At 34.9% G+C, this 13,107-nt stretch overlaps 3 protein-coding genes across 3 annotated transcripts; 2 read left to right on the top strand and 1 right to left on the bottom strand.

Annotated features, from left to right (window-relative positions):
* The first annotated feature begins 217 nt into the window (after positions 1 to 217).
* Positions 218 to 1,209, top strand: LOC108325357 (uncharacterized). The gene is made up of 3 exons (XM_017558423.1): positions 218 to 815; positions 898 to 980; positions 1,072 to 1,209. Exons 1-3 carry the CDS (start codon positions 218 to 220, stop codon positions 1,207 to 1,209), a joined length of 819 nt encoding a protein of 272 aa, XP_017413912.1.
* A 2,669-nt stretch (positions 1,210 to 3,878) lies between these two features.
* On the top strand, positions 3,879 to 8,845 carry LOC108324643 (probable serine/threonine-protein kinase At1g54610). The gene is made up of 7 exons (XM_017557588.2): positions 3,879 to 4,420; positions 4,603 to 4,887; positions 5,785 to 6,102; positions 6,553 to 6,777; positions 6,856 to 6,956; positions 7,042 to 7,162; positions 7,603 to 8,845. Exons 1-7 carry the CDS (start codon positions 4,136 to 4,138, stop codon positions 7,921 to 7,923), a joined length of 1,656 nt encoding a protein of 551 aa, XP_017413077.1. The 5' UTR covers positions 3,879 to 4,135; the 3' UTR covers positions 7,924 to 8,845.
* Positions 8,846 to 10,396: 1,551 nt separating this feature from the next.
* LOC108331631 (uncharacterized) lies at positions 10,397 to 11,831 on the bottom strand. Its single transcript, XM_052876366.1, has one exon. It carries the CDS (start codon positions 11,597 to 11,599, stop codon positions 10,673 to 10,675), a length of 927 nt encoding a protein of 308 aa, XP_052732326.1. The 5' UTR covers positions 11,600 to 11,831; the 3' UTR covers positions 10,397 to 10,672.
* Between the last annotated feature and the right edge of the window lie 1,276 nt (positions 11,832 to 13,107).

Genomic DNA, 13,107 nt, shown 5'->3' with positions numbered 1-13,107 from the left:
TACAAGGTCAAATGTCTGTTTCCTAATATTGACACCCGTTAACGGTAAAACTGTTATGTCCCATAACGTTATTTTAACTCCAGAACACCATAAACCCCTAAAAGATTCTCCATTTTCCTCCACCTTTAAATCTCCTTCGTCTCAACCATATCATTTTCCCACACACTGCCTCTGCCTCTGCATTGGTTTCAATCAAAGCATTGCTTTTTGCTCTGTAATGGGGCTACGCACCTCAAAACTAAATGCAGCCAAAGGAGAGGGTGTCCCAGCAAAAGTCATCCCCAAAGTTGTTGCCAAATTTGAGGACTTCAAAAAACAGAGGAATGCAGAAAGCACCCTCTCCAAGAAGGAGCTATTAAAGCATGGCGATGAAGAGGATTCGAATTCTCAATCTTCGCCTGAAAATGATTCGGGGCATAAGGTCTCTTCTTCACAAGAGATTCAAAAACCCAGAGAGGAAATGGTGACGAAAGTAACAGCCGCAGAAAAACTTTCCAGAGTGGCTCCGGTGCCAAACTCTGAAGGTAGAATTATGGAGGAGAATCACCCCAACAAAGATAACACGGAGCAGGTTAACAGAGACATGGATTCCTACCAAGATAAATTGAATTATGTTGTTACGATGGTTGTGGCAGAGGTCAAAGCAGAGGAGGAAAAGAGTGCAAAGCCAGAAGGAGAGCCGAGGAAGGAAAAAGATGAAGAATTGGGTGCAAAAGGTGATGATGATAGTGATGATGAAGATAGGCTTATACGTCCTGGATCACCTAGTTTCAGAATTTATTGCATTGAGTCCGAGAAAATAAAGGAGAGTGAATGTAAGTACTGAAAGAATTGATAGCATTATTTGGTAAAAAAAACTGTCACTTTTTTACCTGAAAATCTTGATAAATGATGCAGGTAATTGTCCACCCATTGTCAAGTACAGAAAAACGCGCAGCGTAGATTCTGTTCAAACAATTGCATCAACAAATTCAAACAAGGTAAGCTACTATCAGGATTTCACCATTTCCTTTCACTTCATATGCTCCTTTGTTTTGTGCTTAAATTTGTTGTTTAAACCACTCAAAACAGAAAGAAACAATATATCTAAAGTTGCCTGAACTTGGGTTAAAATTTTCCATCTACCGCAAGAAAACAGTTTTGGTGATGATTTTTCTTTTGTCAGGTATGTCGGAAATCAGAATCAACACCGAAGAGAAAAGGAAATAAGAAGAAATTTGGTTCGGTGAAGAGTCTACTGAAGGTTAGGTCGTGCTATCACCCAAGGTGTATGTGTAATGGTGATGACAGAAGCTTTGTTCCTGCAAAAACAACAAATCGATGAAGACACTTACATTCCCTTTATTCTTTTTTATTTGGTCAGTGCCTCTTTGTTGGGCAGCTTAAGTTTCTTAATTTCCTATCTTGTGATTCCATCGATCAGATGGAGACCATATCCGTCTTCTCTTTGTTAATTTTGCCAAATGCTTCATGCATTTATGGTTGTAGCATTGATGCAGATTATTTTCCAATTTCTATATTATATATTTTCTTTAGTCCTTTACTCCACTTCCTAAAAGTTAACAAATTGCTAAGTTCTGATAATACTTACTTTGAGGACATGCAATTGCCAAGTTTTTCAGCAAACTTGTAACAGTGTATTGACTATTAAATAGAACTTCAAGGGACTCTTCCAAGTCATGTAAAAAGCTCATTACATACCCACCAAAACAAACACAATAAATCAAGTTATTCAAAGTTTGTTCTCAAGCAATAGAGTGACAGAGATTGATTCTGAGAAATATGTAGCATGTTTTATCATGCTTACACTACTTCCATTATACCTGTTCATTTTCTGAATAAAATATTTGAATTTTCTCCTTCTCCTTAAAATTAAAGTTGTAAACTTGATGCATGAATAACCTCTGGTCTACCTTTGAAAAGGTCTCAAGAAAAAAAACCAATCTGTAATGTCCCTTCTCAAATGTACTAGAATTAAGTTTAAAGTAAGTTTGAGTCTATCCTCAAGTAGGCTAAATAGATTAAGATAAATTTAAACTTATTATAAGACTTAAATTAATTTTTAGACATTCAACAAATTTCAAAATTCAGGGCCTGCAAATTTGATTTTGAGGGTGATGATATTTTTTATTTTGTGTTCCATGTACATTTGATTCACTATCCTGACCTGAAATTTTACTAAAATAGATTACGACTTCTGTGTACAAAACTTTATAGTAAAATTTTCTAAAATCTATTTTCTTATAAATAAATTATATAAATGCAAACAACCCTTTTCGAAACCAAATGTTCCTTAAAGTTTGACACGCTCAAACTACTGATTTGGAAGTGTAATACAAAATATCTTTTGCTGTATTGACCAATGTTTATCATTCCTCTTTCTTTCGTGGTTATGCAATATACAAAATGAAATATTTATACTATTATTATAACATTTTGTATAAGAAATTGTATATATTAGAAATAGATTAAAGTTGTTTAATTTTTAAAAATTCTGATATGTTGACTTAAAGGTGTATAAAGATTAAAATAGTACATTCTTAAAAGCTCTATAAAAATTACCTCAATAAAGTGATCTGAACAAAAACTAATTATTACACAGTATAACTTTATATGTGTAGAGGACACCTCCCTAAATTTTGTATTTCGACTATTTTTATTTAAATGATTTTATTTTTTCAATATTTAATTTAAATAAAATAATTAATTATATTAAACTTTATTTTTTTTATTTCGATAAATTATTCTATTTACTACTTAATGCATAAATTATCACCTTATAACATTAATCTCGATTAAAAGAAATCACCACAAATTTGTATTAAAGAAAAAATATGCATTTTACCACTGCAACAAAATCTCAAATATCAATTTTAGTAACAAAAAATAATTAATTATTATAGTGATTAATTTATAGATTAAAAATTATTAGTAACTAAAATAATTTTAAATTAATCTCTAAATTGGTCATTATAGTAAATTAATCTTAAAATTTTTCACATTATAAAAAATAGTGACTAATTTAGAGACTAATTACTTTGATAGTCAAAACCTTAATAATTAAGGTTAGTGATCAATTTAAAGACTAATTCATTATAATTACTGATTTAAAAACTATTTTAGTTACCAATAATTTATAAATTGATCACTAAGATAACTAATTATTTTTTATCATTAAAATTGATAATTATATAAAATATTTCCTATTTATAAAAAATAATCCTACTAATACTATTAAATAAACGTTGACAAACGTTATTTAAGAACTATGTGACTTAATTTCGAGTTGACATAACTTAATTACGAATTTAATGTAAGAACAGAGTTTAATTAATAAACTTGGTTCTTGTCCGTGACTACGCTTCGTGCAAACATTAACCAATTCAGGGAAAGAATTAAGATCAAAATTCAGAAAACCGCAATAATTGACGTTGAGAACCCAACAAAAGCACTTAGCCTTTATGCCAACTTTGACTTTTTCACCACCAAAATCTGCTTCCTCATCATGCTATGCCTTGCCAGGTCACAATGCTGCGTCGTTTTGCTTTCGACCTTTTCCTTCTCAATCTCTCTGTTTCAGACATTGTGGCAATCCCGTTATTCTGCGCAAACCCGTGTCTCCTTTCTTTCAACTCTTTTAGAGATAAATAATAATTAAATCCCGTTATTAACATTTATGTTTTATATGATTAAAATATCACTAGTTTGGATATTTTGTAGATGTCTCATATATTTTGTAAAATTAAAATAAAAGTGATTATAATATCTATATATATCAGTGTTGTTTTTAATAATTTACAATAACAAATTCCACAAAGATGAGGCTTTGGAAACTCAACGCCAAAATGATGATGATGATATCATTAACTAATAATGAATGTTTTGTTTGAATAGGTAGTTATTAGTAGTAGATATTGTGTATAGTATAGTAATAACAATCAAACTGAATGTAAAAAAGCGAATTTGTGACATCCTCAGACTCCTTACCTCAAAAATCTTGTATTCTTGAAAAAAAAAAACAAACCTTAGAATTCTCACTCATTCGCCGGCTATCAACTCCCTCACTGCTTACGGCGCCTCCATGCGTTTTCGCCACCCTGCCACCGCCACCAACAGCCACCGCCACCTCTGACAGATGGGTTGCGTCCTTCGAAAGCCGGCGGGTTCTGTCGACAGTCGCCGGGATAAAACTTCGACCTCCGTCGGCGGGAATAATGCCGTTAAGATTCAGGAGAAGCAGGAGACTGTGCACGCCGGCGAACTTTCCGGCGTTATTCTGGCGCCGGAGCGCCGGAGACGTCGACTTGACTCATTCACGACGAGTCACCAAGGGTGGCCGCCGTGGCTGATGGTCGTCGCCGGCGACGCACTTGGAGACTGGACTCCTCGCCGTGCCAACACGTTCGAGAAGCTTGCTAAGGTAAGTGTTTTGAAGTTTGAACTTCGAAGCTTAATTGCATTTCCCAAAAAAAAAAAGATAAAGATTTTCTTAAATGATTGTTTGTGTTCTTTTTGTCTTCTGTTAGATAGTTTCTTTTCTTAAATGACGCTACGTGTAGTGAAAAAAGGTTTTGTTGTTGATTTCTGTGTTGTTTGGTTCAGATTGGGCAAGGGACTTATAGCAATGTGTACAAAGCAAGAGACCTTGTAACTGGGAAAATAGTGGCTTTGAAGAAGGTTAGATTTGACAATTTGGAGGCAGAGAGTGTGAAGTTCATGGCAAGAGAGATTCTTGTTTTGAGGAGGCTTGATCACCCCAATGTTGTGAAGCTTGAAGGGTTGGTTACTTCAAGAATATCATCCAGTCTTTACTTGGTATTTGAGTACATGGAACATGATCTTGCTGGTCTTGCAGCTGGTGTGGGTGTCAAATTCTCTGAGCCACAGGTACCACTATTTTATGCTCATTTTTCCAAATTTTACTATTTTGCTCCTTAAGCTTCCAAGAAAAGGGTCCCATAGATCCAAGTATTGTGAGCGTGTTCATTACTTTTGATTTTGTATGATTCTTGCTCTGAAGTTTCCCGTGTCACATCACTCCATAAAATGAGTTCGGCACTTGATTCGGAAGTTTTGCTTTGTCCATGCAACCATGCTGAAGGAAAGAACTTTCTTTACTTTTATGTGTGTTTGGAAGGAGAATTTTGAGAGTGCATTGAAGTGCTTTGCTTTTTAAACTATGGGAATTTTGTGGAGAATTTTTTAAAATAATGTGGAATATGTTTACTTTTATGTTCAAATTCCATCTAATCCCCAATGAATTCTTTGGTCATTTATAAACAACGTATGTGCGTATCAATGTTGGTTCACACAAATATCAATATTATAGTTTAAAAAAATGTACATATGTATGTATATTTTACATTATCATTTATCCGTAGTTTACATAGTATAGCTTGCATATCATATAGGGAGGTAAAAGTTATTATATGGTCCTCGACTGCCGTAATCCTCATTCAATAACACATGACACATAATCGAGTTCTATTAAGTCTTTTCTGTAATTTGAAAGACTGTTCAGGACTATGAGTACATGGTGGTCTGAGACCATGTAGTAATACTTTATCCATTTGGACAGTGATGATTTTACATTTTGTACTGTTGGAAGAAGAATGTTAAATGATACAGTTTTATTGCTTGGTTTAATGGTGAAATTATGCGAAACAGTAGTGCCTTTTCAAGCATTAGTAAGAATAGAAGGGGGGATTAATCTTTCACATTTAAAAATGTAAGGAAAAATTGTACTGATAGGCTGATTGTTTCTCAGTATGTTCTATGTGACAGATCAAATGTTATATGAAGCAATTGCTATCTGGGCTTGAGCATTGCCATAGCAGAGGAGTTTTGCACCGTGATATCAAGGGTTCCAATCTGCTCATTGACAACGACGGAATACTTAAAATTGCAGATTTTGGTTTGGCAACTTTCTATGATCCTAAGCAAAAACATCCTATGACCAGTAGAGTTGTGACCCTTTGGTACCGTCCCCCCGAGCTTCTTCTGGGGGCTACATCCTATGGCATTGGTGTCGACCTTTGGAGTGCTGGCTGCATTTTAGCAGAACTTCTTGCTGGAAAGCCAATCATGCCTGGCCGAACAGAGGTATTGTTTCTTTGTATTGTTCGTTGAGTAACTTTGAACTCTTTAGATAAACCTATCAATAAACATTCCTAGGTGAGAAAAATAAGAAAAAGAAACAAATGACTTTCTCCAGGAGTTGAAATTAGATTGTGCATAAGCAATGATCAATTGATAGCACTCACCTTTTTTAGCTTGATGGACGGCTGACCAGATATGGTTTATAGGCCTAAAGGCAGAAACATCATTATAGTCCGAGAATAAAGAGAAGCTACTGAAAATGCGAGTGTTTTATAATTTATAATCAGAAAACACTGCAAAATGGTTTAGTATTTGAATACACTGCACCTCTATCAAGCTTTAGGAAGTTCATACAGTATCAAGTTTATGTTGTTTTATATTCATGCTTTTTATATCTTGCCATGCATATTTTCTGGAAGACGTGTGGCTGATTTTTTAATTTCTTGCACCAAGGTTGAGCAGCTGCACAAGATATTTAAGTTATGTGGCTCTCCATCTGAGGAATATTGGAAGAAATATAGATTGCCAAATGCTACACTCTTTAAGCCGCAGCAACCTTATAAAAGAAACATCTTAGAAACATTCAAGGATTTCCCTTCTTCGTTGCCTCTGATTGAAACTCTTCTTGCAATAGATCCTAATGATCGTGGCACTGTCTCATCTGCTCTAAATAGTGAGGTGAGTGATTGCTGTGGATTAGTATTATATTTGAGATGTAATCTATTAATTTAATTCACAACTATTCTCTATCTGCAGTTCTTTACCACTGAGCCATATACTTGTGAACCATCTAGTTTGCCAAAGTATCCTCCTACCAAAGAATTGGATATAAAACTGAGAGATGAAGAAGCAAGAAGGTTCTATTATTTATTGTTTTTTGTGACTTCTAGATGTTTTTGTCTTGGTGCTATTAAAGCTTGTATTTTTTTTTACCATTCTCAGGCAAAAAACTCTAAGTGGAAAAACTAATGCAGTTGATGGTGCCAAAAGGGTTAGAGTACGCGAGCGTAGTTTGGCCATTCCGGCCCCAGAAGCCAATGCGGAAATTCAAACGAACTTAGATGTATGCCAGATTAGATGTTTCTGTTAGATTTATCTTCTCTCCACATTTACTTAAGTATCACTTTAATTATGCTGTTGCTAAGTTTTATTTTCTGTTCCTTTTACACTCCCGAGTATACACACACTTTTAATGTATATCCTAAGTCTGATCATCCATTTTATTCTGTATACTTGCATCAATGTACCAAAACTAATGAACCATAGAACTCACAGGAACCAGATACCTACATTATTTAGCACCTTTTTTTGCTTTGGATTCTCTGATAATTTGCGGCTTGGCTTTAAAAAACATTTTTTTGTGATGTATTGTCACTTCAATGTTGATCTCTGATGAGTATTGTTTGATCTGATGGCTCATCTCATGGTTACCAAAGCTTTTCACTTCAGCTTTGTCTTATTTGCTTCCTTGAGCAAAATTACAATTTACAAGTGTCTTTTCAGAGGTGGAGAGTTGTGACCCATGCAAATGCAAAAAGTAAGAGTGAGAAATTCCCACCTCCTCATCAGGATGGAGCTGTTGGATATCCACTTGATGCATCAAACAAAGGAGCTGTTTCATTTGGAGCCACCGAAACATCCACAGCCTCTACCATATTTCATTCAAAATCTTCTGGATCTGTTAAAAGTCACGATCCTGCCAAAGACAAAGTGGGGAGAAGTAATACTGCAGACACCCAGATGACTTCACCTTGGAAATTTTTGCGTTCATTCAAGCTATCAACAATTGGTCATTCATTTGATTCATTATTTAGAAGCAATTAATCTATTTCTTTGGATTTTGACATCCTAGAATGAAGAAAGAAATGATTTTTTGCCCCTGTATATTGTGATTTTTACTTATTTTTTGTTTCCCATGTCCACACCCCTTTGTTATGTATTTCAATTGACAAGTCTTTGTTGTATGATGTATAACACCAGATCTTCATTAGATTTGTATATTCGTGTTGTTCTTTCCCACACTACATTGGATATGGAACAAGGAGAGAAAAAAAAAAGTATGAAAAAGTAATATATGTGATGATAGAAGGAAATGTATGATGGGTGTAAAATATCTGATTCGTTGAATGTTTAAAGGATTAGCCCGCCATTGTCCAGGTTGTGGTAACAGTTTATATTCAACATTTATTTTTGTAATTCTATATAAACTGATAAATTTAAAATAGAATGAATCTGGAGTTCATTTGATGTCTAATGAATCTCAAGATTAATGGCCTGCATCATTTATAGGTTATTAAAAATTTATTTCAAACCATTAAATATAATTGAAATGTGTTTAAACTAATGAGTTATATTTATATATTAAGAATGTCAGATTTTTAATTGAATCAGAAGTTTGAGTATACAGATAAGACAAATAAAAACCAATATCAATGAAAGTAGAGACTAGACAAAGTACAGTTAAAGTTGAAACGATAATGAAAGGAGATATCGATTTGCAAGAATGATTTCTCAATTATGATTTTGAACGACAGTATCTACAATGGGATTTAACACTAGTAGAAAAACCACTTTCTCAGAACGTGATCAACTAAAGTTACAACAGGATTTAGTATGTAGTGGTTCAAACATTAATATTACCAAAGAAGGATGCAAATGAAAACCAGGGCAAAGTGCGGCAACCCCGTGAAATTTATAGGATAAGGTAATACGAGGATAAAGGTTCCAGCGTGCAACATGTTAGAGCACGTGAAAAGAAAGGGGCAGATAATTGAGTATTGATAAGCTCATTTTGGTGATGTTAATCAAGCATACTTCGGCCAGATAGATTACCGTACAAGAAATCTGGTTTAGTCTTGTCGTTAGAATTTGGAATGTCATGATCATGTAAATTGAATTGCACTCCTCAACTTGGGCAGTACTTTTGATTCTTGTCTCCAACTTGGTTACCATGATTGTAATCTAGTGATTTGAAAACTTTTTTATTTGATGGCTTTTAAACACTGATGTGAACAACGGAAAGAATGTATCATGCAGTGGATTCAACAATAACGGTAGTATACTCAACAAATTTAATACTCTCACTACTACTAAGAATATCACCATTATTACCGCGTAATTTACCTGCTCTTCATAAGCTGTTTGCACTCCATTAATGCAATCTTAAGCATATTCTTCAACTTCCTAATTGTTACCTCTATTAATCAGTTAAATCCTTGCAATATAAACAATCAAAATACTCAGGTCCCATCAGCAGGATCCCACACATCTTCGCATAAGTGCCTTAAGGTACGTTCGGTCTAGGCTATGCTTAATTTATTCTTAATACAATCAAGTACAAAGCAAACATGCCAGATCATTCGAAAGCATTCATCCTCTCAATAGAGTTTTCTTCTCCTACTTCATTCAGTTTTTATCAAATTGATCCATCATGATAAAATAATTTTAAAATATGTTAATCCAGAAATAGATATAGCAGAAAACGCAGTAGAAATGTACTCATATTTCAGGGAGCATAAAAAAATAGTAAGATACTCACACATAATCCACTAAGCACAACCAAATTAGTCACTTTTAGATGGTGCCCCCATCACTGGATATACAAGACAGAATTCAGTTGAAGCATTAAATATATCATGACATCCAAACAGCATTACGGGTCACCACCAAAGTCACTCCTGCTATGTAAAAATATATAATTGCAAGTGTTCTCATAACTATGCCACATCCACTCAAGACAATAAGTTTTAGATGGAACAACGATAAGACTAAGCAGCAGCTCAGCTAATTTCAAACATCCTGATTAAAATGTACAAAACCATTATGCAAGAGAAACAGATGTTGCCAGCACAAACAGAATATACATCATTGCAAACTTGAATACATCCTGTTACTAGACGTTAAACATTAGTAAAACAGATGTTTTCAATAGAATTAACTGCAAGCAACAACGAAATTCTGAATAAATGAATATGAATAAAGACCACGATAATCAAATAAGGACATACCTGCGATCACATCTACAAAATACATGCGCTATAATGTTGTAATTAATTTACCTGGAGAATGAAACCTGAAAGTTATTGATTCTCTAGGCATTGTAACTCCTAAAAAACAGATTACATTACCCACACAACATTTTAGAACGCGTATTTTGTAGATATGATAGCATAGTTGGCATTCCCAGGGACAGGATGAGAAAATTAAACAGCATGCCCCTTTTCTTTCACGGAAAAAAAAAACTTTCCAATTGCATTATACGACATATGTTGTCCCTTCACGTTACCGATCCAAGTCATCAATGAAATCCAACTAGAAATCTATAAATGCTTCAGACAAAAAATAATTCAATGAATAGCTCCAACAAAATTCGCAGAGTTATATATACTTGCACTGGATTTCAAGAAGGGTGTTTGTTTCTCAAACAAGTGAGGTCCTAACATTTCCAACCCTAGAAAAAAGCGTCATGGAAGAACATACTAAAACTCAGTTCAGTTCAGACACAAGCATCTGAATTCACTACGGCTGAGAATCTACATCCGGCAGGCAGGGCAGCACCAAAAACAAGTTCAGCTCAGGAGAAGCCCTTACCAAGCTTCTGAATGGCAGTGTACATTTTTCTCCTGGACCCAACAGCACTAATCCCCATATCTTTGAGATCCTCTAGAGTCAGCATGGGCAAAACCTCATCATCCACCTCATGCACTTCAAACACGGGAGCATATCTGCCTAACCCCAGTCCATTAAGCCAAACCCTAACACCATCTTCACCACCCCTAACCCTTCCACCACCATTCTCATTATTCCTATCCCCGCACTTCCAATCCCTAACATCATTATCAGAAGGTGCAGATAGCTCAACCCCATCATGCTGTTGCTCCCTTTCCCTACCCTTAAAAACCCTCCTATGCCCATCAACCGCCAAATTCTCCATGCTATGAATAGGGCTTTGCTCCTTCAAAGGGCTCTCCGAATTCTCAACCTCAAATTCCCGATACCCATCATCGTCCTCGCCATCTTCGTCCCCGTTATTATACTTCTCTCCCTCCCCTTCTCCGCCGCCATTATCCCCGCCACCGTCCTCGATTCGCGAAACCCAATTCGATCTGACCCTTTTGGTGGCCACAGAGCCCCTCTTCTTGGACTCCTTCACCTTCCAGCTGCCAATTGCAACAGAGTCCACGTTCCCGGCTTCACGCTCGTTCGAGACTTCTAGGGTTTCGTTAAACTCGCTCAGGTTCGTTAAAGGACGAGTCTTGGAAGGTTTACCTGGGTCCTTGTCCTTGTTGCGGTGGTGGTGGTGATGATGGCCATCGAAGGCGAGTTTCCAAGGCTTTGTGTTGCGGCGGGTGGAATCATAGGGCTGGTCGCCACCGATGTCGCCCAATCGGACGCTTGGGCGGCGTTGTCGTTTGGATCCGATGGCGGGCTCCAACGAGTGAAGAATTAGGGTTCCTCCGGCACCGTTTATTTGACCCTCCGGCGGCTGAATCTCGTCCATTCCGATAAAAAAAAAAGTGTGTAGAAAATGCAGAATTAGGGATAGGGTTTGAATTGGGAAATAAGAGTGAACAAGAATAATAAGAGTTGAAGAAGGTGCTAATTGTAACCCTTTTTCGAATGAAAGGATATGTTTGATTTGCAGTAGCCTTAACTAAAAGATGCTAATGATGCACACCATATTTTCGACAGAACCACCACGTTTTCGACCACACCACTTAGGGGTACTTCCATTTATTCCTTATTTAAATCAGGAAATAAGTTGTTTTTAACAATTTTTTATGCTGATTTTATACTCTGTATAAAAATTACCTTTTGTAAATTATATGCTTTATTTTATTAATATTTAATACAAATAATATTTAAGTTTTAAAATTAGAATAATCTTGTAACGACACAGTATGACAAATATATTTATTCTCTAGGGTATACTTGGATTTTTTAATTTTATTTTATGAAAATGTTTTAAATTAGAATAAAGTTAAATTGGTTTTAATTCATATTAAGAAACTCTAATTCCACTTTGCTTTTTATTTTAGAAAAACAATTCTAGAAACATTATGATAATAAAAAATTATATTAACATTAATGATTGTGTAAAGGATTACGAGACGTATGAATTTTTTTTCATAGTTTTACTTTAGTTATTAAAATTTAAGGTGTTATTAGTTACCTAAAGGGTTTATTAAATTAGGTAACCGTTAAGGTGTACTAAATTTTAGTTAACAAAAATATTTTTATTTAAAAGAAAAAACAAACTTTAAATATGAAGTATTTTATTAATTTTTATTTTTAATTTAAAATATAAAAAAATTAAAAATTATTTAAATATTTTTAATCTTAAAACTTAGAATTTATAATATATGATGATATTTTTGTTAATTAAAACTTAGTACATTTTAAGAAGTTTTTAAGAAGTTAATTAAATTAATAAACCTTATTTATATATATAAAAGCATAACAAAATTCTGGTCAATTATTATCATACTTGAAGAGAACAATTGTTAAACAAATATGAAAATAAAAATATTAACTGTCAGAACCATTTAAAACGCACCCAAAAATCCTCTGAACGGACGCCAGGTGTCAAGCGAAGAGGATCCGGAAATCAGATAGTGGAAAGTAGGTGTTGGCAGATGAGCGGACGCTCGTTTTGACGTGGGAAGGAAAACTTGATTTTCAGAAATTCACATCACACTCTCTGCATGCACCCTTCTTCCCAAATTCTGAAAATCTCATTTCCTCCTCCTTCTCTCTAAAAACTCTCCCTTCTCTCTACGAAATCTCACCATTTTCGGCGTCAAGAGCTTCAGTTTGAACCGATCGATTTTGGGTTCTGAACTGGTAAGTTCTTCTTCTCCTTTAGCCGTTCATTTTCTGGCACATGTAAACCAACATTCTGGTTGCATGAGTTCATCTCGTTCTGAACCATTTTTGGTCTTCTGTTTGGTTTAGTTTTTGGAGAATTGTTGAGCGTTGAGGGTAGAAGGACTGGTAGTAGGGCGAACC

The sequence above is a fragment of the Vigna angularis genome, chromosome 1, assembly GCF_016808095.1.
Source record: "Vigna angularis cultivar LongXiaoDou No.4 chromosome 1, ASM1680809v1, whole genome shotgun sequence".
NCBI lineage: Eukaryota > Viridiplantae > Streptophyta > Magnoliopsida > Fabales > Fabaceae > Vigna > Vigna angularis.
Note: the sequence above shows the minus strand (reverse complement) of the source record. Positions and strands in the feature narration are given on the sequence as shown.

Excerpts from the sequence above, each read along its gene's own strand:
- LOC108325357 (XM_017558423.1), top strand. The coding sequence starts at position 218 with ATGGGGCTACGCACCTCAAAACTAAATGCAGCCAAAGGAGAGGGTGTC. Across the intron at positions 816-897 it reads GAAAATAAAGGAGAGTGAAT|GTAATTGTCCACCCATTGTC; the intron begins GTAAGTACTGAA and ends TAAATGATGCAG. Across the intron at positions 981-1,071 it reads CATCAACAAATTCAAACAAG|AAAGAAACAATATATCTAAA; the intron begins GTAAGCTACTAT and ends CACTCAAAACAG.
- LOC108324643 (XM_017557588.2), top strand. The coding sequence starts at position 4,136 with ATGGGTTGCGTCCTTCGAAAGCCGGCGGGTTCTGTCGACAGTCGCCGG. Across the intron at positions 4,888-5,784 it reads TCAAATTCTCTGAGCCACAG|ATCAAATGTTATATGAAGCA; the intron begins GTACCACTATTT and ends TCTATGTGACAG. Across the intron at positions 7,163-7,602 it reads AAATTCAAACGAACTTAGAT|AGGTGGAGAGTTGTGACCCA; the intron begins GTATGCCAGATT and ends GTGTCTTTTCAG.
- LOC108331631 (XM_052876366.1), bottom strand. The coding sequence starts at position 11,599 with ATGGACGAGATTCAGCCGCCGGAGGGTCAAATAAACGGTGCCGGAGGA.